The sequence below is a fragment of the Centruroides vittatus genome, unplaced genomic scaffold, assembly GCF_030686945.1.
Source record: "Centruroides vittatus isolate TY-2023 unplaced genomic scaffold, ASM3068694v2 contig_955, whole genome shotgun sequence".
Lineage (NCBI taxonomy): Eukaryota > Metazoa > Arthropoda > Arachnida > Scorpiones > Buthidae > Centruroides > Centruroides vittatus.
The window spans coordinates 2621685-2648872 of NW_027122634.1; the positions used below are offsets into that span (position 1 = coordinate 2621685).

Below are 27188 nucleotides of genomic sequence, written 5' to 3' on the forward strand. Positions count from 1 at the left end.
AAGAATTTTTAAATTTATTCATAGTTCCAAATTAATACTAAATACAATCTGCGGAATATTACACGCTACATGACTTTATAATAATTAATTTTAAGAGATTTTACACAATAAACTTCGTAATCCGTAAATAGCGTCTAAAAAGTTATATATAAACTATACTTTTTAAGCCCATAAAATTTTCATTACTTTACCTAATTTAGCTTTAGCTTTCTCAGGAAAGTTGTCATCCCTATACTTTCAATTTAAGGCAATTCTCTAAGGATTAATTTTAAAAACAATGCGATTCGAAAGAAAAATATAAGTTCGTTCTTTCATTCTTTCTTATTTACAAAAATAGCAAAATACATTTTGAAAGAACAAAACTGAATAAATTGTTTATCGAATTTATTTTGCAAGTTCCTGCTAAAAGCAAATCTATAAAACAAAATACAAAAATAGTTTATAAAATATTTGCAAAATTTATTATTAGTCTTAGTTTAAAAAAGGAAGGAAAATGCAAAACATAATGAAACTAAGTTAAGTAAATTAATAAAATAATCCTCTGTTTTTTACATATTTTTAAAATTAGACTATAAAACAATTTTATAATTAATTAGAACATAATCTGACATAATCTATAATTAAAATGTTTACTTGATGTTATTTATAACTTATATATATATTTAAAAATATTGAATTAAGAAAGAAATCTAGCTGAATATATGTTTACTGGAAATGTAAAAATTTAATAATTAAAAATCTCTTAGAGTCTATTTTCCTAGAGCATGCTTAGAAGTAACAAATGAAAATTTTCAAATCTGTAGAGGAATCTGCCCTAAAATGACACACTGGAGTGAAACGGTACACTGATTATATTTGAAAAACGCTATAAAATATTGATACATTTGAATTTACCATTCTATGATTATTACAAAGTTTCGATATCACAAAGAGTGCTTGCTGAAGAAGAAAGAAAATCAAGCAAATTCTCTGCAATATAATACTGTTTATGCACGTTTTTGTCATCGTACACGCAATTCATAAATAATTGAAACGTAATGCTTTCAAGTATAAGTGATCTTTATAAATTGTAACAAACTAGCTCTTCATCTCTATGGTTGTGTTATATTACTGTATTACTTTTGTTATTATTATTCATTGAGGGTAAAATAAAATATCAGCTGCTTGATTGAATGTCACAGGCTAACATAATAATTTAATAATTTATATTATTTTTACTTTAGATTTTGTCGGGAAAATACAAAAGGAAGTCATGGAACAAAATACAGCCGTTCTAACAGGAGAAACATGGCTTAAATGTAAGAAATGTTCTTTGTGAGTACATAATAAATGTGAGGTCTCACCAAGAGGGAAACAACTTTAAATACAATTTATGCAAAAACTAGTTTAGGTTATCGTTTTATCCTAGTCACGAGGGTAAAACGATACAACATCTAAAACAGTATCATTATTTTTAAAGCACCTATTACTTAAAAACAGTGAATTTTTCCGTTTTTGTAGTGCTGCTTGTATTATTCAGTGTAATATTACATGTCAATAGTATCTTATCATTAAACATCTTGTCGAAGAAAACATTTAACATTTTTTTAACATTTTCCTTAGGGTGTGTCATTTTAGACCATATTCCTCTGTTACAAACGAAGAATAATGTAAAATAATAGTTTTAAAAAATGTATGATTTTTTTAGAAAATCACTGCAGTAATAGTTTAATGACTGTGAATAAAACAGACTGTGTAGTACTATTTTAATTATTTTTTTTAGAAAATTATTAAAACATTACTGAACAGTCTGGTTGTTTTATTTATTAAGCTTCAAATAGTTTTAAATTTAGCGTTTTCACCTTCTTAAATCTATCATACACCAGAGAAAAACAAACATTGTTCGGGGACAGTACTCAATCAATGACCATCGAACGAATGTTTTGTAGAGATCAGAATATCCCAAGGCGCAAAGACAACTACTTGTCCCGAGAATAGAAGAAGATACACCTTTTATTATATCTTTCTTATCCAAGTTTGCACAGGACTATTTACAACGTGTTCGTTCAAGTAAAACTGATAACAAATGTTAAACTTTCACAAACAAAAGTTTTTTCTTTCCTTACTTCTAATTTCATTCGATAAGACACAAGTTTTTTAAGTTAAACAAAAATTCGTATAAAGATATTGAGTGTATCAATGTTTAAAAAAAGTCTTTAACCTCGTTCTAACTTAAAAAAAATACCTATTAATTGAAACGTTATTAAACTATAAAGCAAAAATTACAGTTGTGAGATAATTTTTGTGTTAAAAACACTCAGCTAGTATTTAATTATAGAGTAATTTGTTCTTTCAATTATTATAATTATAAATGTTGTCCTTGGAAATGTTATGTAGTACATAAAAGTGCTTTGTTAATTATGCAGCAACTTTATTATTCTAAACAAGATTATTCTATAAAAATTAATTACAGCGAGCTTTCTTTTCTTAACATAGGTTCCTAATCTGATAATGAGAATTTAACAGTTTTCAGAAGAAGTCCCAGTAAAATAACGTCACAGACCAATTTAAATAATTAAAATTTAAATTTTATATGTACTTCGATTTTTTTAAAAAAATACCTTCAAAAGTTAATATTGTTAAAGGTTATAATTATATTCAAATAATAGGACTACTTTTAACTATTACATTTCTGCATAATTCGATCGTATAACGTACGGAAAATTAATATTTTACAGATAATTATTTGAAGATGAAATGAAACAGTAAAAATAATTAAAAGTTGTTTCATAGAGTCGTAAAATGTACGTACTTTCGATAGATTACAACCTGAAATGATTTCCGCTTTCGCCGCATTAAAAAAAAAAAATTATCTAGATTAGTCGAAATTCATATATTTGGAAATAAAATTATCATCCGAAATGGCATTGGCGTAGAAGTATATTAATTAAATAAAATTAAGTTTTGTGTTCGATAACTTTGAAAAGATAAATGAATAAAGAAAAAAAGCAAAATTAATTTTTTTACTTTCGGGAGAATATTTTTCATTTTCTGACAGATGAAACTAACACGAAAACAGAGCACGCAACGCATCAAATTTTCTGTTCAATAAATTCGTCGTTTGTAACATTTTATCGAATAAATTTCTGTGCGAGACAAAATAAAACATGCATTTATTGCAAGGGTGTAATAATATATATATTAATAATTTATAACTTAATTAAAATTTCTGATTAATATTTCGTTCGTAAAATGCATGCGTGTCGCGATGAATACTCAAAATGACAAATAATGTATTTTTATGTCCGCTTTATACAGTATTTGGATGCCGTTATATTTTCCTGTTTAAGAAAACATTTAACGAGATGCAAACCGGTCGAGAAAAAATGTAGAAATTACTTTATCGAATTTGCCATTTTAATGCGACACGACAGATAAATTATGCCTGTTCGTTAGAATATTCTGAGCGGATGGCATTTATGAAATTCAAATCCAATTATTCGATTTCAATTCAGTTATTCTGTGAATATAAAATAAATTCCGAGAAATTTCCAATGGCGCCTGTTTTCCTAGACTTATTCGAAAATGGACAATATAAATCATTAAATATTACGCTTTAATGACAATAAAATTTGTTTGGATAGTCAAATTATAGTTATACCTGTGGCGCCAGATGGAATTAAAAGGAGATCTATAATTTAATTTCTCTTAAAATCCCTGCTATAAGATTACCACTTTCAAATATTTTCACTATAGTATATTAGTGGCCATAAATTCCTGATAAAAATACGAAAAGCTCTCCTTGCAGATTCGCCCTGTACGCGTGATGAAAGGATATTACTGATATTTACTCTAAACATTAATAAATATGCTAATTACATTTAATTAGCTTAAGTAATACGAATAAACACCGATAGATATGAAGCAGAATAATAACTGGTAGATAATATGTAAAAATATAGGTCAATTTAATCGTGGAAAGAATATACAATAATTAAGAAAACATGATAGATATACAGTACTTTTGGAATAAACTACGATTCCTAATTTAAAAAGAATGCTTGAAATTTCATTGCTAAGATTCTCTAAGTTCTACTTTAACACGGAATATTTAAATAATTTCCATTTATTTATTGACTAAACAAGACAATTGCGGAGTTTATTCTCTTACGATGAAGTATTGAAGATAAGGTGTAATAAACGAGAAACGAGTCTAACCTTTGAATTCTTTGCTTCTATTATGTGTTATCGAAAGAATCTTTTGAGAAAATTCTTCAGAAAACTGTACATTTTAAGATTATTTTTCAGATTATTTATTCCTTAAATTCTTATTTAGAAGATAGGTATAGTTTTTTTTTTTTTTTTTTTAAATCGTTTAATCGATAATTCCTAACAAGAAACTAACAAATGTGGAGATTAACTTTCAAAAGAAAGCTAATCTCTACTTAGGCCTACAACTTAAGATAAACAAAACAAAATAATTCAAAGGCAATATAATTTTTCGCAGTAAAAAATTTGAATCTGTTCTTATATGAATTATTAATTAATTAAAAAAATTTTTTTTAAGTAGCATCGATTTTACAATTTTAATATAAATTCTGATATGATTTCAATGATAAAGAAATTTTAAACTTTTCAGATTTTTTATCAGTTGAGCGTAAATGTTCTTTTTCTTTAAATTAGAAATTTAATAAATCTTTTGCGGAAATTTCTTTGTGATCATATTATTATTTTTTGCTAAGATTATTTAATAATATATCCTAAAAACGTGCCATACATAAATAATCAAATTTTTATTAATAATTTAATCTTTTTATATAACAAATTTCAAAAATTAAATTATTAAAAGTGTTATATATAAAATTAATGCGACATTTTAATACATCCTCTTCGTATAAATTGATTTACAGAAGTTCATATTATCAATTTAACTACACAAATTACGATAATTTACGTATATTGCATTTAAATACATTTTTTGAAAATATATTAGTGAATTATTTTAATATGGTAATATTATTATAAATAAAACAATAAAAACTTTATAAACGTTATTATTATTTTTTTAAAAATATATTGAAAAATTTGAGAAATATAATTTTTAATATAAACTTATTGTAGAATCTTCATATAAAAACCAACAATTTAAATAAAAGTTTAATATTATTATAAAATATTCATTACAAATTAATGAATTATGATAATTTACTTTAGTAATCTAATTAAAATTTTATGTACTTATAATAATTTAAATTTATTACTTAAATTTTATAGAAATATATATTTAAAAAACAACATTATGTAATATATAGATTAAAAACTTTAAAAATTAATGTACTGAATGAAGAATAAAAGACAAATTGATGCGCTGTTTATTATTTACTGCTATAAAATTTTATTAAATAGCATAAGAACTGTTTATACCAATTTATATACTTATTATGTAATATTTTCTTTAACGATATTTATAATGTTACTAACACACAACTAAATTTAAATAAATAACAAGAAGCCAGTAAAATTAACAAACTTAATTAAGTGAGTTAATTCTATTAATTTTTTCATAAGAATGTAGATTATTATTATTATTATTTTTTGGTTAAACCAGCATTTCCACCAAGGCATTTTAAATTCTGGGCTGTATAGGAAAGTCAATAAAAGTTCTATCTTTAGCCTAGAAGTAATTTAATAAAAGGCAAAGATCCTGAAGGGTCGAAAACGTTTCTGTGGTTTTATTATATTCCGAAAAAATAGACTTCAATTGAAATACTTTGTTAAGTTGCCCAATCGTTTGGTGAAGCAGCAAAAATTTCAACTGCTATCGATAAAAAAAGAAACGATAAATTAAAGAAAACGCTTCGTTGTTATTGTTTGTACATGGCAACGTGACTCGCAGGAGGACTTTCTATGGAAAACTAGCTCCCATTTAGGCGTTATATTCCACGTGGCCAGCCCGTCGGCAAGATGCGAACCCATGATCAACTACCAACTGCTCGGTGGTTTTATCCACTCGGCCATTAGATTTGTGAAACGCTTCGTTTCCCTGCCGTTGAAATAGGAAAATAATAACTCAATTGTTTCTAAACAACAAAATCGTGATATGCAAAAGAAATTACACAGTAGCAAATGCTTCAGAAAATAATAAGAAGGGAGCATGTTTGATTTAGACTATTGACAGAGCAACGAAACAAACGTATTAAATTGGACCTACAATCAAATCATTCGGTAAGAGGGAATGAAAACAGAGTTTCTTCATTAAATAAGAAAAAATTAACACAAGACTATCTGAAAGGCAAGTCAAAATATATAAGACGAGAAAATCAACATAAAACACATTATTGAGAATTAGAAAATGCTACCATATCCATATTAATATAAGTTTTTAAAGAAATTACAGATGAAAAAACAAAAGCTTATATTAAATATTAAAAATTAAATCGTTCGAGAACAATGAATATTAATTTCAAGAAGATGCATTCACACTGACTCTAAATAATTTACATATCAAAAATCGACAATTTTTACACAAAGTAATTTATTCTTAAATATAAAAAGAATTTATTGGAAAAATCTTTTTTTGCTATAAAACAACCAAAAATTTCCTTCCATTTAAAAATATTAAATAAAGTAAATTTAACAATAATAATAATAAATTAAAAATTTAAACTATTAAATCTAGTTATTTTCCATAAATATTCTTAGTATCCTCTTAAGCTTGTCTTTTTAATTTTAACATACGGAGAAATAATACGGAATTAAATATTAAATGAATATTTAATTAGTATCAAAATCAAAGGAAAATTACTCATTCTTTTAATCATAACGACCGATTTTAAATGAATTTTTAAACAGACTTAAAGCATAATTAAAATTTAACTATTGTGATACATTTACGTCTAAAAATGTTGTTTTATTTATAAATCTTATCTTTAATATTTCTGATAATGTCGGTAGCAAAATACTTCTTCGAGTCAATAATCCGTCATTAAAAGTGTTCGTAGATAAGTATATATATATATATATAAAATTGAATTCATTATCTATAAAAATTTGAAAACATTTACGATAAATTATTTAATTTATTTTTTTAGAAAATTTAATCTAAAACATAATTTTCATATCAGATTTTAAAATGTTATGGCAATTTTCTTTTACTAAATTTTTCTAAAATAAATTGAATTTATTGGAATTACAATTTACAGTCTGCATTTTAACATCACAAATTCACTTTCGACAGATTGGTGTGTCTTCTATTATATGATTTTACGTGTCTAAATCAGAATTCAATACGATTTATTTCGAACTGGTTGTAATATTTTAAATTAAAGCGAAACACTTGTATGATTATGCCTTAAAGATTTTGTTACTTTTAAGCAGTGGCGTAGCTAGGAGGTGAGGTAAGTGCGATCCGCACCGGGCCCCTGGAAAGGGATAGGCCCATGGGGGCCCCCAAATCACAAGAAAAAAGACCCGAAAAATTTTTTCGGGGACCACAAATCTGGTTCCGCACCGGGCCCGGAGAACCGTAGCTACGCCACTGCTTTTAGGGAGTTGCATTGCCAAGAAAGTTAGAACAGAAGATATGAATGAAATTTCTTCAATCTCCAATTTTATATTAAAAAATACAGACTTTTCTAATTTTCATAGAATAACTAAATTATAATCTAGTCTTGTCGGCGCTCATTTTGGTGCCAAAAAGTCTTGTCGATTATGCACACAAACTCGATTTCTGTCAATCTTGTTAATTTTAATCTTCCTACAAAGATAGCAAATCGCATTAAAAATGCTAAACCAACTCGATACTTAATTCAATAAATTAAAATAATATAACCCACAAATAACAAAAGCTAATATTACATATGAAAAAACAAAAGAATGGTTAATCTTCTGTGTATTTCATTTTTACTGCCAGTCGAATTTAAATAATTTAAAAAATTATTCAAGGAAAAGATAAAGAAAATTATTAATAAGAATTTTTTTTTTGAAATAAAATTAAATGTTACTTTATTCTTAAATTAATTAAACTTTAAAATAAACGTATAAAATTAGGAACGAAAGCAGAATTTATTTGGATTAAAATTATTCTTAATTAATTTTAAACCGTTTGCTACCGTTGAAGTTACATTTGAATTTTCTTCTTAAGACAAATAAACGTGTAAAAAATGTGAAAAATTATAAATAAAGAAAAATAAATATATTTTATTGAAAGAATAGCTTTATTATCATTATCATTATCAAATTTTAAAAGACAAAATAAAGAGAAATTTATTGCATATACAGATTATTTTACATTTATCAAACGCTCTTTAAAATATTCTCGTTTTATTTAAGGTAATTACTTTAAATAAATGTTTTTATTAAACATAAATATAAGATCTAGATACAGTAAAGTTACAATTATCCACACGCTGATTATTCGGATCGACAATTATCCGGATTGTCCTTTGACTTTGTTAACTTAAAAATAAATAAGCATGCATGTATATGTACAGTATATGCATGAACAGTAGTCATTTATTTGCATATGATTATGTACACACGTACAAAATGAAATGTTTGGATAGAAAAAAAAAAGACTATTTGAAGCAAAATTCAACTATCCGGACATTCTGCATACCCTAATTAATTCGGATAATTGAAGTTTTATTGTAACGCTATTCATTAGAAGCAATAATAATTCTTTATTTAGTTTCCATTATAAAAAAATCAAACATAAGAACAATAATCGTCTTTAACGCCGTGAAAATTAAAATTCAAAGAAACGACACCTTTAAATAGCAAGAAATATTTGAATATAACGTTTTCGTTAGATTTTAATACAATAAACTAAGCATTAATAAATAATATTAAACACAATAAAATGTATACCATGCATATAATTTTACTGTATTTAATATTTTCCTAATGCTTATTGTATTTAAATCTTAATTGTTTTCTTACTGTATTCGATCATGTCAAATACCACAGACTAGAATTCCACTATTACAATCTGTGATTCGAACTTGTTAATTCGTTAATAAAGAATCCTGACCCGGTCCAAATTACATTGAAACATTACGTCCAAATATTCTCGCTGTTTAAACGTATTATTTCTTTAAATTAAAAAAAAATACTTTTAATTAAAAGTGTATTAAAATCGAAGGTTAAAAATGTAAAAGTTTCACAATATTATTTCAAAGAGACGTAAAAGAATTACTTAAGGCGTCATTAAATCGTAATTCAAAAGAAAAGAACAAAAGAGCGACAAATTTTCAAGGTGCTTTCAACACTGTTAAAAACCGATTCGTACACTGAATAAAGACCGTTAATCACTACTTGGACAATTCAGCATGCAACGAACGATTCAAAATCATTCGATGGGACATTTAAAGCACGAAACGAGATAACTAAAATTTATATCTGAATCACTAAGTTACAGCTGATTGCGTTCTGCGTGGAAGTCTTTAATTGATCATTTTTAAGTAACAAAAATGATAATGGAATGGTTTAAATTTATCTATAACTAAAAATAAAAATTCAAAATTAGCATTTAGCCATTCTTAAGTAAGCAAGTTAATTTTAGTATCAAATTCGCATGTTTATATTACATTATATAGCCAGTAAAATAGGAAGTAAGAATTAAGTTGTTTTGTTTTCATGCAGAATACAGATAAGATCTGTAATTTTTTTTTATTTATTTATTACTAATGTTTTGTTTTATGTTTTTTAATTAATTTATTATCAGTGTCAATTAATAGTAATCTCTAACAAAATCTTAATGAGATTTATAGTTAAAAATAAACGAACATACAAAATGGATCGAAAATAACGAATGAGTGATTACGATTTCATTGTAATAGTCTATTAAAAATTTCTATTTGAAATTATTTATGGTTATAGTTGTACTTAATGTTAACTATATCGTGAAATCGGCATTAAAACTAATTTACAAAGATAACACGCATGATATCATTTCTCGGCATTCCTTGGGGTATTTCAAAATCTTCATCTAAAAATCGATATAAAATTAAATAATGAGTGAAAGTGACCATAATGTTTCTAAGCATAAAATCTTTATAGAAATGTTAACACTGTAATTACAAAAACACTTCATTATTATTCGTATGAAAAAATTGGCGTTATGGACTTAAATAATTTGAATAATTTAATAATGAAAAAAAGCAGTTTTCTATATTCATTAAAAATCACTTTTTTTCTAAAGATAAAATATTTTGAATTGACAGCTTCACTAACTGTTAAGCTTTAAAGTAGCCAGCGAAAGATTATCAACCAGAAAATTGTAACTAGATTGAATAATATCGTAATAATTAGAGATGGGTGAATATAACTTTTCTCGAATTCGAATACTCGAATACTTAGTGAACTCAATTACCTTATATAACTTATTTAGTTAATAATTTCATTTAATATTTATTATTTAGCTTGTTTTATTTATTTCTATATATTAATAAATTGATAAAGTAAAATAAAAAGTAAAAAAGAAAAACAATTTACTAAATTCTAAGAAATAAAACTTTTCACTTTTTAACTTTGAGTTGTACTGTACAGTGTTTTCTTAGGTACTGTCATCTCAACTATAATAGATTAATCAATAATTGTTCTCATTTCCACTAACTGCAGACTTTTACTTACGAAAAGAATTCGAACACCACCAGAATTTAGTCTGCTTCTTTTTTAAAATCAAATTAAACCAGATGCTGAAGAAGCGTTGACGTACCGTGCGCTTCTTCAGCATCTGGTGTTAAAGGTATTAGTAGTATTCGAATTTATTATTTTCAACGTTATATTCAAAATCTCGAATACTCGAAAACTTACTAACATTTTGCCCATCTCTAGCAATAAGATATTCTTACAAGATTCTTTAATAATACCCAAAACTTTCGGTTTTCTTTAATATAATAATTGAAGACTATAAGAAAGAACTACAGTTTAGCTATCTTCTTATTATTTGAAAATTAAGAAAAATACGTACAATTCCGGATAAATCGTATAAGTGACTAATAATTACTGCAAAAGAAAAAAAACAACCAATAAATAGATAAATTATTTTGATCCAATTAAAATTTATAAAGCATAATAAAAAGCCAATTTAATTTATATTTGGTGATATAAAAAATAATAATAATACATTTAAAAAAACTGTAAGTTTTATATTTAGACATGAAATCAATTTTTAATGCTAAAAATATTTAAAAAATAATAAAAATAACTGAAGTACTTTAATATAATGCTGTAAGTATAATGCCTACGTAACAGACTATAAATTGTTAATTTATTATTACGTTTTACTTAAAAAAGAATTCATGCACGATACAGGATAAACACCAAACTTACAAGTTAGTTTCTGATACAAAAAAAAATTTAATAATTTGCGGTATTTTGTTTGCACTTACGTTGAAATAGAAAAATCTGTAGTACATAATATAATATAATAAAATTCAGAATGGTATATAAAGTTTATATCTATAATATATGATTGATAAATAATGATGTCGTATAAAGTAATATAATAGTAAAAAAGTAATTTCCCAATTTCTACTAATTTTACGTCAAGCCTATTTATATTTGTATAGCAGGAAATAGTAATTAGATTAATGCAGATACATTAAAAACTATTAACTTGACTTAACATATCATATATTTAGCATTCTCGTACTATAATAATATGATATAAAAAGATAGTAATTATAATTAAATAATATAAAATTATAATTTTAATAGAAATTACAATATAATTACATTCAGAATTATTTCAAATTAAATACATTTTTTTTATTACTTGTTTATCAATATTGTCGTGTATGATCTACAGCTTCAAGAAATAATAAACAATATAATCATTTTCTTCATTTGGAGATACAGTACATTTACATTAAAATACGATCTTTATCAATTCTGAATATCGCAAAGATTACATGTAGTACAGGTTAATGCTGAAGGCCATTTGTTTTCGATGTTTTATCTTTCAGGGAAGTTGTTTTTGCTTCTGAAATCAATGAGCTGAAAAAACAACGTACAAAATTGAATCTGTAAAAAAATTTTCTAGTATCTAAAAGTTAAAAAGTGGGTTGTCGAAAAAGTTAAATGGATAACAAAATTTGAAAATATAACAGATTACTGGCAATATACCTGTGTTATAAAAAATGTATATGTTAAATTACTGTATAGTTAACGACTGAATAGAATAACATTCAACAGATTAAAAAGTTTACGAAATTTAATATGATATAAACAGAATTTTTTCAGTTTTAAGATCTAAATATTATTAACGCAACACGTAAAACGTGACAAGTCACCCCTAAATCTGTTAATAATGAATATCTGTAATGCAGAAATAATAGATTGAAACTTTTTCGAGATTAAGACAGGTATGCTTTAAAAAACATCTTGGCAAATTTCCATCAATTGATTAGATGAAGTGACAATTACAACCTACGTCATAATTTATTGAATACTTTTACTCGTAATGGCGTTTAAAACTAAATATTATATAAATATTAGTGAATAATATAAAATTGACTAGAAATTATTAAGTAAATCGTTATAATCATTTTAATTCTGGTTATAATAGGATTTCCATTTTGAATAATTGTGCAGAATTTAATTAAAAAGGATGCTTTAAATATATAATATATAATCAGAACCTTTGACACACGATATATATGTGTATATATATGTGCGTGTGTGTATTTATACATGTATGTGGGTACTAAAAATTTAATTTGTAAAAACATCTTTTATGGATGATTACACGTAGAAAAATATTTGGAAATATTATTCATTATTTTTTGAAAACTTTATATTTTAACAATACTGCCTAGATCTTTGTAAAATTCAGCAGATTAGCATAAATTTAGTTCTTAAAAATAAGCGAATACTCGTTTATCCTCTTTTGAAGTAATCGTATCTATATTTATCTGAAGCTTCTATTCTAAGAGAAAAACTACCATTTTACTTTTTAGAAAAACTTTAAAACGGATGAATGAATATCTAAAAATTTATCACGAACACGTTTGACTATTTATTTAAAATATCAAAGATAAAAAAAGGGGGGAAAATAAAAGTTAAAAGAATATTATAATTCCATAGATCAATTATTATTTAATAAGTATGGCTGTAAATCAAGTATGATTTAATAATTATTATTACTGTAGTTTGTAAAATTCTCAAGATAGAAAGCTCTTGAATATACAAATTAAATATCTGTAGTTTCTTAATATTTTGGAATTCTGATTAATTAAAAATTGTTACACAGGCTTCAAATTCGTGTAGGAATAAACAAGGTGTCATTTTTTTAAAAAAATTTTATATAATAATAATAATAAATAAATAAATAACAATAGACTTAAAACTCAACAGTTCAATTTGTTAGTAACAGATTGAACAATGGCAACTTTTACAGTTTATTATTCGGTTGAAACAACTTCATAACTCGAGGAATTTAAACTTCATTAAAATAGTTTAAATATAAATCAGAGTCTATGCATATGTTCTGTTTAATTAAATTGTGATTTATATTTTATAATTTTAATTAATACATCTGCTCGACTGTTAATTACTATTATGATTAATTAATATTTTTTTTTAAAAATAATAATTAAAAATGAGGAGCGTTAAAAGGCCGGAATAAATATACAGCATGAATAGATATTAAGTGACTAAATCTTAATTTACAATAATTAAAAATTTATGCCAAATAATTAAAGCAATAGTCTCTTTCTTATCGAATTATTTTACTTTTTACATATTATCATAAGCTTTCAATCGATTTATTCTGATTTTTTTTTTAATTAAAGGAAGTTCAAGAATTCTCAGTTCTTTTAGAAAATAATTCTTTCGAAATAATTAACATAAATTTTACTTAGTAAATTTTAAAATGGTGTCAGCGCTTAATTACCGCTGTAATATCTCTTCTGTAAGTTGTAAATATTCAACAGGAATTTTAAAATCTTGATTACTCTAACGTGTACCGACTCGGAAGATTAATATACTATAACATGTGTTTAACATTTTTCTGATATCTTTTAAGTTTATGTAATATATTCAGCTTAATATTTATGATCCCGCGGAGGTCGCATAAAAGGTTCGAAACTTTCAGTTTATGGAAACTTTTAGGAATTAGAATTGCCTTAAGATATTTATGAGGGCTAAAACTCTATATCTCATGGTCATCTGTGGCAGAACCTGTATTTTACGGGAATCTATGGGACTAGAAGCTTATTTGACGACACTTAAGGGACCGAAAACTACTATTCTGAAGAAAATTGGGTCTTTGAATTTACCTTAAAAGTCTATTTATGTAGAAATAACCTTTTTATTTTTTGTAATTTTCGTTTGAAAATGCTAATTTTGAAACAATTGAATAGGAATATTTAAGATACCCCACGAAAATTGCGTTGTTTTCTATTTTACCACGTTAATCAGTTGTTACGATTATTATCAATAATTGTGAATTTTTAAGATAAAAAATATCGGTAAAAACTATATTAATTGAATTATTAAGTAAAAAACTTATCTGTTTACAGTATGTCAAAAATCTATAACTTCAATTCTATTGTTCACAGGAAAAAAATTACGTCACGATAACAAATCGAGAGATTATAATTAATAAATTTAAAAATATATTTTATATGGTAAATTATTACATATATTATTATAATTTGTAATAATATAATATATATATATATATATATATATAAACCAAAGTTCGCACTTACGTCATTATTACATTTTCTACCAATCAAGATTCTTGTACTAACCAATTTGGACATATTAAAATTTATTTATCTTAAACATTTTTAATTTTTAAAAAATAATTTAAAAATTAAAATATCGAAAATAAAATATTTATTTTTCTAATTTTGCTTTGATAATTAAAAATCCAATTTTTATTTATTTTTAATAAACTACTACATTATCTAATATGAAAATATTTAAGCTTTTATATAATAATTAATTTACGTATTTGAAGAATGTGAAAAAATATATAAAATTACGACTTAATATATTTATTAAAATTATTTTCCTTAATTTTCAATAAATTTGTTGTAATTAATTATTATTAAAAGAATTATAAAATGTTCAATAATTATACCAGTTTACGTTACGTAAAATATTAATTAATCGAGCAAATTTTATTCAAAATAAAAACGTTTAATAATAAATTTGTATGAGAAATAATTTTAAATTAATTTAGTTAGATATAAAATCGATTTTATTGATATTTATAATTAAATAAAGTATAAAAATATTTTGAAATTTTAACCAATCAGCTAATAGAATTTGAATAAATTTTAAGAGTATTGATCAAAAGCTAATTGCATAAATTTCGTAATAAAAATTCTATTTATTAAATAATTATGATTAAATTTCAATAAATTATCATCATTTTAACATAGTATCCGTTTCTTCAATGTTAATTTGTTTACATCCGATCAAAAATTTTGTCCAATTATTTACTGTTTATGCGCCTAATTTTAGACTGTAAAATATTTATAAATATAAAATTCCAGAAAGATTTTTTAAAAATAATATTTTCATAGTTCACTTAATAAACTAATTTCAAACGATTCGTTAACTTTGAATTTTAACCAATGGGATGAACGGATTAGAATTTTCTTTACAAGTTGCCAGCTGGAATCTTTTTAAAATATTCGATAATTATTTATTATTTTGATAATTTTTAAATTAAACTTTGTTAATAACATTGATTATAATTGCGTCACTATGTTGGAGTGTTTCTACAACAGTGTAGCCGATTGGAAAATATTGTGAAGGACACTCCATCACAACTGTCATGATGTCAGATTTTATCACCGACAGCTGTACATTCTCGGAAATTCTTTCATATATGTATATAATCCGTATTAAAACTGGAAAATTAACCTTAATATGAATTATTTGTGCTTCCGTTTAGTTAAAAATTGCTACTAAAATAAGCATTAATCTGGCGTAAACTTAGGAAGTTTTTAAGTACTTACGTAACTCTGATAGCCATTATCGTGATTGATTTTACTCTGTACATCCCGGTACAAGTGATTTATAATATGTGGATTTGATTAATGATTATGCATGGATTTTTACTGTATTAAAAACTGTAATAAAGCTACTGAAACTTTTAGTTTTTTTAATTTTTTTTCCTTACAAAAATCTATTTCTTTGAGATGTAGTTCAGTTTTTGATAAAGAAAAAAATTGATCAAGATGCGCGCTTTAATAAAACTGTTATTATTTCTTAACAAAAGTCTAGTAAAACTCGAAACTTTTTACTTTTTCTCAACGTAAAAAATTCCTATTTTTTTACATTTTCATTAAATTTTCTTTAGAAAAAAAAATGCTTTAACATTATCAAAATGCAAATTTTTATTCAAATTCTCTTAACTAAAAATGATAAAATTAATTATCAAAATATTACTTTAATATTTAAAATAATTATTAAAAAATCAAAAATATTGGAAAATTATTCATCTTATTATGCATTTTTAAAGATATTTAGATACACAATATATATTTTTATTGTTTATGGATAAATTTTGGCTGTCTCCCAATTTCCCGCATTGCTGCTGTTCCTGAATAAAAAATATTTTCGGGTTTTTTTTAATTCTTTTATTATTATTAAATAAATCAACCTTACAGCTGCAAACAACGAATGAATTCAAAATTACACAGGAACATCCATTTTTGATTTATTTTATATTCTGTATTGCCCATCCTAGATTTATATAATACACTACACAAGTATACAAGACAAAACTTTTGGATGAATATATGCAATGTATCATGGATCTCATCTGGAATCTCTGTTATTGGATTTATATACATCAGATTTTTGTATGGATATATATGATGTATGTATAAAATATCTAAATGTTTAGATATTTTTCATTTGTTTATTTATAATATTTTATTAATTAATTTGTTGTTTTAAAGTTTATTGGATTTTATTTTAATTCGTTTTATTAAATTTTTTAATTAATATTTTAAAATAGACATATTTTATTCATGGAAGAAAGGAAATGAAGCTATTTGAATAAATATGCATTTATTTACATGTATAAATATATTAATTGCAGATGATTTTTAAAGAATTTTGTACTTTTTTCTCGTGGTAATTCTTTAGTTATTATATTTTATATTTTTGTCGAAGTTACGTGTTTTGATTTATATTATATAATAATAAAAATTAATAATTTTTCTCCAATTTTTATAATATATATATATATATATAAAGGCATTTTCTCATGTTCTTGTTCCATTTTATTGTGGCTTTTGTTATAAAAAAATTTTGTATTTCGTATATTCCTGTTACAGAAAATCGAAACGGTTTTTGTGATTTTTTTAACTTCATTTTTTCAAAATAAAAAGAGGAGATAGGTTATTTATAATCTTTTTAAAAGTGTAATTAAATAAGAAAATTTATAAACAATATTTGGACAGTATTCAAAAATTCACCGCAAAGATGCGGGTTGTTTTTTTAAAGCATAAATTATGCAAATTGTTCGAGTAATAATATTTTTATAAGATGTTAAACTCACCCAGTTCGTCAATCGCCGGAGTCAACGATAAAGTGGCTCCAACTAAGAACACACAAGTCATCATGATGAATACAGCCACAGCACCGATTACTGCGACCACCAACCGTCGTCTACCGCTTCCTTCTGCCGCATTCCGATCTTTTCCGTACGTTCCTGCAGATCCTAATGAATATCGAAGATACAGCGGTGTGTTCGTGTAAGTTTTATTGCTAATTGTTCTAGATGCAAACAGTGTAGCATTCGGAGGCTTCTTTCTGCAATGATGATGATGCCTGTGATAATGACGACGATGATGGTGATGATGGTGGTGATGATGATGATGATGATGATGATGCCTCCTGCGACCCTCCGTTCTACCACTTCCGTCGCTCTTGCTTCCGCATTCCGGCCGTAGGCACATTTTTCTTCTTTTCGTTGCGATTCTTAATTTCTCGTCCGGATAAGAACAGACTCTCCAGATTCTATTTTTCTTCAATGAGGTGTTTAGTTCGTCCGTAAAGCCGATGCTATCTGGAAGAGATAGGTAATGTGCACCTCTGCACCAGGAGCCAGGTGGATTGCTTTCCTCTTGCCATTGATCTACCTTTAATAAAATACCGGAATCTACTTTTCTTACTTCGAAATATTCTGGGCTACTAGGACGGACTCTTGTCGGGCTCACTAGATGGCTCTGATGATTCGTTAGTTCACTTGACATTCCCGCACTCTTCTCTCATCTCGCGAGTTTCATGTCCACCTTTTACAAGAGCGCCTACGCTTCGTTGTGAGAATGAAACACATGGCGCCTGCGCACTATTTCATATTTTCGCCTGGTCCTACCAAAGTTTTCTTTATGAAATTTGGATTTTAAACAGAAATTTTTCGCTATTTTCATTTTTTTTAAAAATATATAATCCGATACCGATCTAAAGTATAGCGAAATATTCTATTTTACTATTCTTCTCCGATCGCGTTTCGCAAAACTAAAAGAAAAAATAAAAATATTTTTACTTTTATATAAATTTTGAAAATATTAAAAAAATATAAAAATAATTTGATTCTATTTTCTTCAATAAATTATCATATTTTAGAAGGAAGAAACGGAAATTTTTATTCTTTTGGACGCGTGAATTTAATTTTTAAATACACAAAAATCAATTTTTCGTATTTTATTTAATTTTTATTAAAATGAATTTTAGTTATAATTAAAATTGATGATGATAAGTGATTTACGATTTGATAAAATTTACAATTTATTATTAAAAGTTGCATTTAATGAATACTAATTTTACATTAACTTTAAACTTTCTAACTTATTAAATTATACATAATTAGATTAATTGTTTGATGATGATATTTAATTTATTATAACATCGAATTTTTATTTTTATTAGCAATTTTATTCCTCTTCGTTTACACGAATTTTAGAAAATACCGAAAAAAAAATGCAGCTTAATTTTCTCATGTTAATAAATAAAAATTTAATTAATTCTTATAAATATTAATTTTTTGAATTTATATATTTATTAAACATTCCGTTTTAAAGAAAATTAAATGAATAATTAAATAAAAACAGACATTTTAATTATGAAAAATCTTATATAGTAATTAATTAATTAAAACAGGAATAAATTTAACTGCCAGAAAAAATAAATTGATCTCTTATAAGATTATATTAAGAGAATTTCCTTCATAATTTATATATTAAATTCAATATTAAGTCAATTATAATATTCTTTTACATTTTCTTGGAGAATATTTACCGACTTCTTAATGATATTTACATAAATTTGTACACAATTCAAAATACTTCTTAAGCGTTATAAGCCAGTTACGAAGCTAGAAAATGTATAAATCAAGAGTTTTCCGTGTTGAATACAATATCTAAACTGTTGTAATTTTATTAATTTTACCACAATCCATATAGATCGTAACATGTAGAGTATGACCTGGAGGAATATAGCTTATACGTGATATCAATTAAGAACCAATGCGATGATAATTTTTACAGATTTTTACACACAACTCTTATAATATTAAAGATAAAATGTATATAAATATCAAGGAGATATATATTTTTTTTAATATTGAATTTATACAATTTATCAACTGCTTTTTTTAAATTTAACGGAATACGTAGTAAGTGGGGCGCATTACTCCAACGCTTTTTGCTCTTTTCAACGTTTTTAAAAAGTTCAAAACCTGTACTAGATCAATATAAATCAAATTTTATATAGAGATGTAGTTCTTATCTGTTCCAAAACTATTTCCTGTAGGGTAGAATGTTATGTATTTTAATGGTATAAGTTTATTTCCGCTCAAGTCGGAAAATTTTCAAAAATTTTTAAGCATTAAAGAAGCGGAGTTTAGTCGAATGAAAACATAAAAATATCAACAAAAATATAAATAATATTTTCTAAATATAGAAGGAGTAATAAATAAAATGAAATCATAAATAAATATTTTATAAAATTACAAATAAATTGATATAAAAGATCCATCTATCAATTTTTTAGCGATAATATTTTTTGAAATATACAAAATGTATTGAAATCGTTAAATTGGTAGCAAAGAAGAATGTTTTAAATATAATCATAGTTATTCATTTAATCATTGCGATGAAAATAAATATTTAAGTATCAGTAACAAACAATATACAGTATATATATGTAATTATAATGCAAACTCGAGATGTTTATCATATTCGTTACGTCATAATTGGGTAGTTTTCCAGAGCAAATTTCGATCGTTTCGAGCTTCAGTAGATAATACTTGAGCTAAAAATAATATATTTCTCTTAGAATATTCTTCAAAATATTATTTTTTGAGATTAAACGTGATAGAAGAAGAGTAATGCAACAGTATTTTGTCTTCTCTAACCTTTAGCATATATGATTGATATGCGCTAACAGACCCAAAGTGCATATCTTCAAATATAATCACACGAATTTTTCTAATTTTTTTTCAAAATGGTTAAAATTTAGAAGAGTATTCGAATCGATTTTGGATCCTATAATCAAGCTTTCGACTATCGATCTCTAGAAAAGTTTATTCTAATGTATACAGTATATCAAGGAACATCTGTAACTCAGAATCAGCTTCTATCTGAGATGGATGGTTTATTCTTTGCACTATAAATCTTATAAATTAGTAAAAAATCATCTGCAATAATACTTCATAAATGCTTCAGCAGCTGCTATTTCTTAAAAATAGGGTAAATTCATCATGATCTAACGAGTAATTTTTATCCTTTCGTACGAAAAATAAGTTTTTAACAGATAAAACACGATTAAAACTTTCACTAATTCGCATAAAATAATTAATATATGTATTATAATAACAATTTTCATAATTATTCTAACATTAATTAACTTTAATAATTTACATTAATTAACTTTCAACTGCTGCTATATAATCCAGTGCTTGTCAGAGACCACATCAGAGAAATTTAACTTCTACTAATGCGGTATAACAACTTAATATCGACAATTATTTTAATGTTTATTTACGATAATTGGGCACGATTATTTTTATAAGTTGAATACGGTATAATTATATAAATTTAACGAATAAATTCAAAATTTAGCATTTATCTTAACGATAAAAGAGCTGCAGTTCACTATAATAAATTGTATAATTCACGTAGTCTTTTAATACTTATACAGATTACACGATGATTAACGATGTAATACACGAAATAATATTGCATTTAATGATATATGTTTTGTAGTAGTAACATATAAACTTCTTGATTTAAACTGATATCCCCTGCAGAAAATTTATCACCTGTTGCAAAACATCCCATATTGATTTCCTGCCTTTTCAACACAACATTATTTTTTATTCTATCATCATACTATAGAAGTACTGTACATCACTCGTTACAAACGTATTAGTTGAATTATATTATATTTGATATAATTAAAATTTACAAAAATAATTATTTTATATTTCAATATACACATTTTAATACAGTTAAAATGTAATTAATTAATGCATTTGTTTCGAAATTACTGTAATTAAAAGAGATAAAAACAAACATTTTCTCTTTGTTTTGACTGTTAAATCTCTATAAAATTACGAGTTAAAATATATATATTTATTATATAAAAATTATTTTGGAATATAACTAATTTATGTAGATTTTAAAATACTGTCAAACCCCATATAGCGCTCTTCTAAATAACACCACCTTCGTAAAACGTTAATGAATACTCGTTAATGGTCCTTCCCCAATACGATTTTGCATTGAAATGACTTCATAACGAGTCGTGTAATTTTAAATTTTCGAACTCAAACCATTGTGGACCTCATTACCATATATATTTCTAATTGTCTGAGGTACCTTAGAGTCACCCTCGATTTAATGCTAATTTCGTAGATGAACGAATCGTGCGCTAAATCGAGATTTGATTGTATTTTAAATTTAGTTTATTTAATCTATAAACATGTATATAGATAACAATATTTTGTATAAACATTTAAACATACATTTTTCATTATAAAAAGATTATTTTACAAAAATAAAACTTCTCAGTGATAAATATTAACATATAGTTCTATGATTCAGACAAAAATATTTTATTTTGGTTAATTTTTGCATATATATCACAGCATAATAACAAAATATATGTATATTTAAAACATATTTTTTGTATAAATTTTATATTATGAAACGAACAATTATTTTGATGTCTATATATCCGGCTTAAACAGGTTAACTAAGCATATTTGTGATATATATTAACATAATCAGATATTCAATTGCAACAGTTACGTCTGCTACTGAAAGGTTATTTAACTACTTGTTAATTATTATTGATTTATTTACGTGTAAATTTCTTGTAAATTTATAAATTAAAAATATAAATATATATTTATATACAAAAAATTTAATTACTGATAAAATATGATTAACATTTTTTTATATATTTATTTATTTCGTAAATTTTAAAAATTAAAGAGTAAATTATCTCCTCTTAGAAAGATTTTTAAAAAGATAACGTGGAAAACAACAGTAAAGTATAATGCAGTACAGTAAGGGAAACCAGAATACAATATTGTACTGTTGTTTTCCTGATATATCTTTTTAAAAATGAGGCTCTTTCCAAGAAGTAGACAATTTCTTGCTCTTGTGACCATTAACTTTTAAAATTTATGTAAAATAAATAAATATTTATAACGATTTTTGAAAAGATATATAAGAAAGCTAATAAAGAAACAGTAAGATAAATTATATATTTACTATAGTGTACTGTTTATTATTGTTGTTTTCTTCGTATTTGTTTTTTTTTTTTTTTTTTTTTTTTTGGGGCTTCATTCTAGAGGTAGCTAACTTCTCACTCTTTTCAGTATTACATTTTAAAATTTACACAATAAACGAATAATTTTCTTTTTAATTTTTCAAAAATATGAAGAAAACCACAGTGTACGAGAGATGAGCAGTGTAATGCAGTTTCTTATTGTAATGCAGTACAGTAAATGTATCATTTACTGCACTGTACGGTTATATGTTAGCGTTTTCTAATCTTTAAGCCCTTTAAGCCGGCATATTTTTTCTTTTTTCCGGCCGTGATCTTTATTCAGAAAGTAATTTTATCTTCCAAATTTAAAATATTTGAACACAGTTCCTTTTTTTCCCTTTAAATAGTGAAACTTAAATTCCATACAAACTTTTCCTAATTATAAAATCGATAGGGGATTTTGTTTTCTATATATATACGTACATATCATTACATTCAAAATGCTAAAGTCCAGAAATTTATTTTTGATTCTGCACTTCATTATCTATTGGATTTTAACCGTTGGATAATTTTCACTACAGAAAAGTTGGAAATCAGTTAAACTAAAACGATTAACGTTTAGAATATTTTATATATTTTTATAAAATAAAAATAAATAAAGTTTTTTTTTTCTTTTGTTTTTAAATTCGAACATTTTCTATTTCTAAAAAAAATATATATATATATATATATATAAGAGAAACGAAAATAGAAAATGAAAATTTACGTAATGCGCTTTTTGAATCTAAAATATTTTCTTTTCTTAAAAAAAAAAATAAAATTGAAATCAATTTTTATATTGAATTATAAACCCATTCCTTTTATATTTTACAATAATTTAGCGATGGATTGAGGAAATTTCGGACTTTAGGCAAACATACGATTCGAGCCTTTCGAAAAGGCTTAATAATTTTTTTATTATATCTACTACTAGTTCTCTATAGTGGTTTCACACTGTAGTTCACAGGGTCCAGTGCAAAATATAAATGTGGATTTTAGCAAGATGATGAGGGCAATAGCGTAACCATAGGCCCTGAAGTCCTGGTCCCTCTATCTTTTGTGAATAAATAAACGAAGAAAGAGATTTAAATGTGATGACTGTACTGTACAGTACCTATACACATGTATACAATATTTCAGTTTACTCTTCATCCGCAGTGCAAGTGATACAGGAACGAAAGTATGTTTGTACAGTGGCGCACCCAGAGGGCCAAGGGGCCCTGGCCCCTACAAAGAAAAAGGAAAACAAACAGTAAACATTTTTTCAAGCATTCTCTCCTAATTAAAGTTTATTTTTTTATTTATATTTTGTGGTGTCTACTACTTTAGCAGTCACATAAAATGGGAATTTTATTGAATTTGCATTAAAAATTTTTTATCCGTTCATCTCGGCCCCCAAAAATAAATCCCGAGTACGCCACTGGTTTGCATGTTTTAATTCGAACTCCTCTAATATCAGTTCTAGCTACTGGCTGACAATCGAGCATTAACAAAGTGCCAGACCCTGACAGGTCCCTTTAAGCGCGTAGCCCTATGCGAATGTACAGTACAAGAAGCATACTCAAGATGCTGGCTCTGCTGTACCCTCTTGAAAAGACTATTAATGTTACTACGTTCATATTGTTCACTATAAGTTATACTTAAAATTTTATTTATTTACATGTAAATTTACAAATTGATTTAAGGGTTTCTATCAGATCAGGGACTTGGAGAGTTATCTAATATGACTAAACCCTAAATTAATTAAAGTGCTCTTAAACGAATCCATGGTTTTTAAACGACTTAAACTAATTAGGCAATCATTATTAATGTAATTTTTTAAAGTATATTTAAAATACGAGCATGAAAAATAACAATATTTTGTAAAGAAACGAAAGCATTTAAAATGTATTTTTATTAATTTTATTTTTTGTCTTATTAAAAACATTTTTTATTAAAAATTAAATATACCGGAAGGAAAATTTTCAAAAAGAACATTTCAAAAATACGAGTTGAAAATATTGTAAAAGAAAATAATTAAAAAAAAGGTTTAATAATAACGCGTTATTTAAAAATGTTAAAGTAAAAGTTAAAATATCCTGCTATAATAGAAAATAATGTAGACGTAGCAGAAAATGAATCTGTCTCTCTCATTTTTGTTGCAGTTAAAACTTTCTATTTTAATCTATGAATAGATTTTTATCCAAGATAATATTTTAAAAATCATTAACAGGTTTCTACAAGACTGAAATAAACATTTTGATCGCACAAATGCAGAAATAATAACAAATAACAAAATTATTATTAATATATGTTTACATTTTGAACATTCTAAAAATAAATAATAATAATTATTATTAATTTTTAAATGGATAATTATAAATTAGAAGATTCAATCTTACAGGAAATAATTAATTATTTTAAACAAGATGAATAACAAGTTAACGACATCAGAAAGCACTCGGAGAATTTATGGAAAAAATTAAAATAAAAAAATACTTATACAAAAGAATGATGATAATTAAAATTTGCTATTATTCTTTCATCATTAAATTTGGTATTTTTAGTTAAAAAAAAAAAATTAAGAAGTAAACAGACTTGTAAAATAATCAAGAATTATAGCGTGATGTCACATTAGAAAAAACGAAAATGTAATAGAAAGATCATTGTGCATGCAAGCAAATTTAATAATAAAAATGTTTAGTAATAAATATATTTGTTTGCAAAATAAATATAACATTTGAAAGTTATTAGATGTATTATTACTTACACATTTCGTCGATTTGAGGCGATAAAGATAGCGAGATACCAACAAGTAGAAATGCTACCAGGAAGATAAATATCGTAACTGTAGCAACGACAAGAGCCGCTTTTTTGTTACTTTCTTCGTTTTCTTCTCTTGTATTTCTTATAGGGACCTCCGTCTTCTGATTTCCATCTTCTGAGAAATCTTCGATATCCAATGAAGTACTCTTCAAGTCGTGAAAAGATGCTGACTTTGGCATTCCATTTCTCGAAATCAATGGAGAAGGACTTAACGAACGACATTTATTCGATGGAGCGAGCAAATTATAATTTTGCAGTTCACCAGCTGATAAAGGAATTTCTAACATCATTCTCTTCTTTCTGGCATACCGAGTTCCATGTTCATGTTCGGTCAACACACGTGTGGAAGTCTGGCGTCACTAGACTTGCGATCGTCACGTCTAGCCAATGGCGGATGATTTTTGGTGATCGATAAAATACGGTAGCTCAGGTAGAACGGCTTACTTTTCTACAAGGTACTGGCTCGAAACTACGCTAAAAATTGAAACGCTCCTATCGTAACAAACACCTTATTAAAAACACCCGTGGGTGTATCAATCTCTTCAGAAACTGGACATAAAAAATATATGAAAATCTTACAATTTTTACTGTCTTTTTTAATACTTGAAAAATTTACAACCACTACTGATTAAAACATAAATAATTTTATTACACGGTTATTTAAATGTGTATCAAATAATGCGAACCAGTCAGCATTACTATACATTATAATTGATTTCAATAATTGAATACAAGAAGATAAATATAATTGCACGGATAAACTCAATGCAATTTAAAATATATTTTGCACGAATCTTAAATACGTTCACTCTATATTATTAAATTAATAGTTAACCTATTAATAGTTCATTAACAGACTCGTAAAATATCAAGGAATGCTTAATTGCCAATATAAAAATAAACTTATCAAATTTACTTCTTTTATGTATTACGTCTATAATAGTAAATTACCTAAACACGTGTCTGTTGTTGTAACTGCCATTCGTGCATTCTTATTCAATTACAGAGATCTTACTTTAGTGATTTTTGTCAAGTAGCCTAAACTTTTCTATTTTGGATCTAACTCGGAAAAGTAATTTTACTTCAATAAAAAAACAACTTTGTATAAATAAATAAACCGTATATCGCATCTTAATTTCCTAAGTAAATTCTTATTCTTTCAACTGTCTTGTTTCCTTTTCGAATAAGTTCTAAAATGTAATAAAATGCTATTTTAAGCTAAGTAATTAAAGAATTATCTATGTTTGCTGTTTCTATTTGTTAATATATAGATAAAATTTAATTATAAAGTACGTCTATAGCAACCGTAACTTAGTCGTAAGCACATTTCTAAATTGGCTTTCGCTTTCAAATAAATCTCCTGTTAATCTTGTAGTTGACAAGTTGAAGATGATCCTATCAACTCTTATTACACCAGTGCAAAATTGCTGCTACAGTTCGATTGTATGACGAGAATTGCGCTTGTGTTCGATGCGTAAACCTCCACGAACCATTCGATTTGTATTTGTATTTTTGAAGGGTTGCCCGATGTTTCCGCTTATGTATATTTAAAAAAATGCAAATTAAAAAATCAAGAGGTAATCAGGGGAAAAAAAAGGAAAAAAATGCAT

General features: G+C 25.3%; 1 protein-coding gene across 1 annotated transcript in view; it reads right to left on the reverse strand.

Moving 5' to 3' along the window:
- The window catches only part of LOC136985154 (uncharacterized), a 56211-nt gene extending 37792 nt beyond the window's left edge, over window positions 1-18419 (reverse strand). The window contains exon 1 of the mRNA XM_067282362.1: window positions 17513-18419. Within this exon, the coding sequence (XP_067138463.1) occupies window positions 17513-18209 (697 nt within the window). The 5' untranslated portion in view covers window positions 18210-18419. The remainder of the gene's footprint in view (window positions 1-17512) is intronic.
- Between the last annotated feature and the right edge of the window lie 8769 nt (window positions 18420-27188).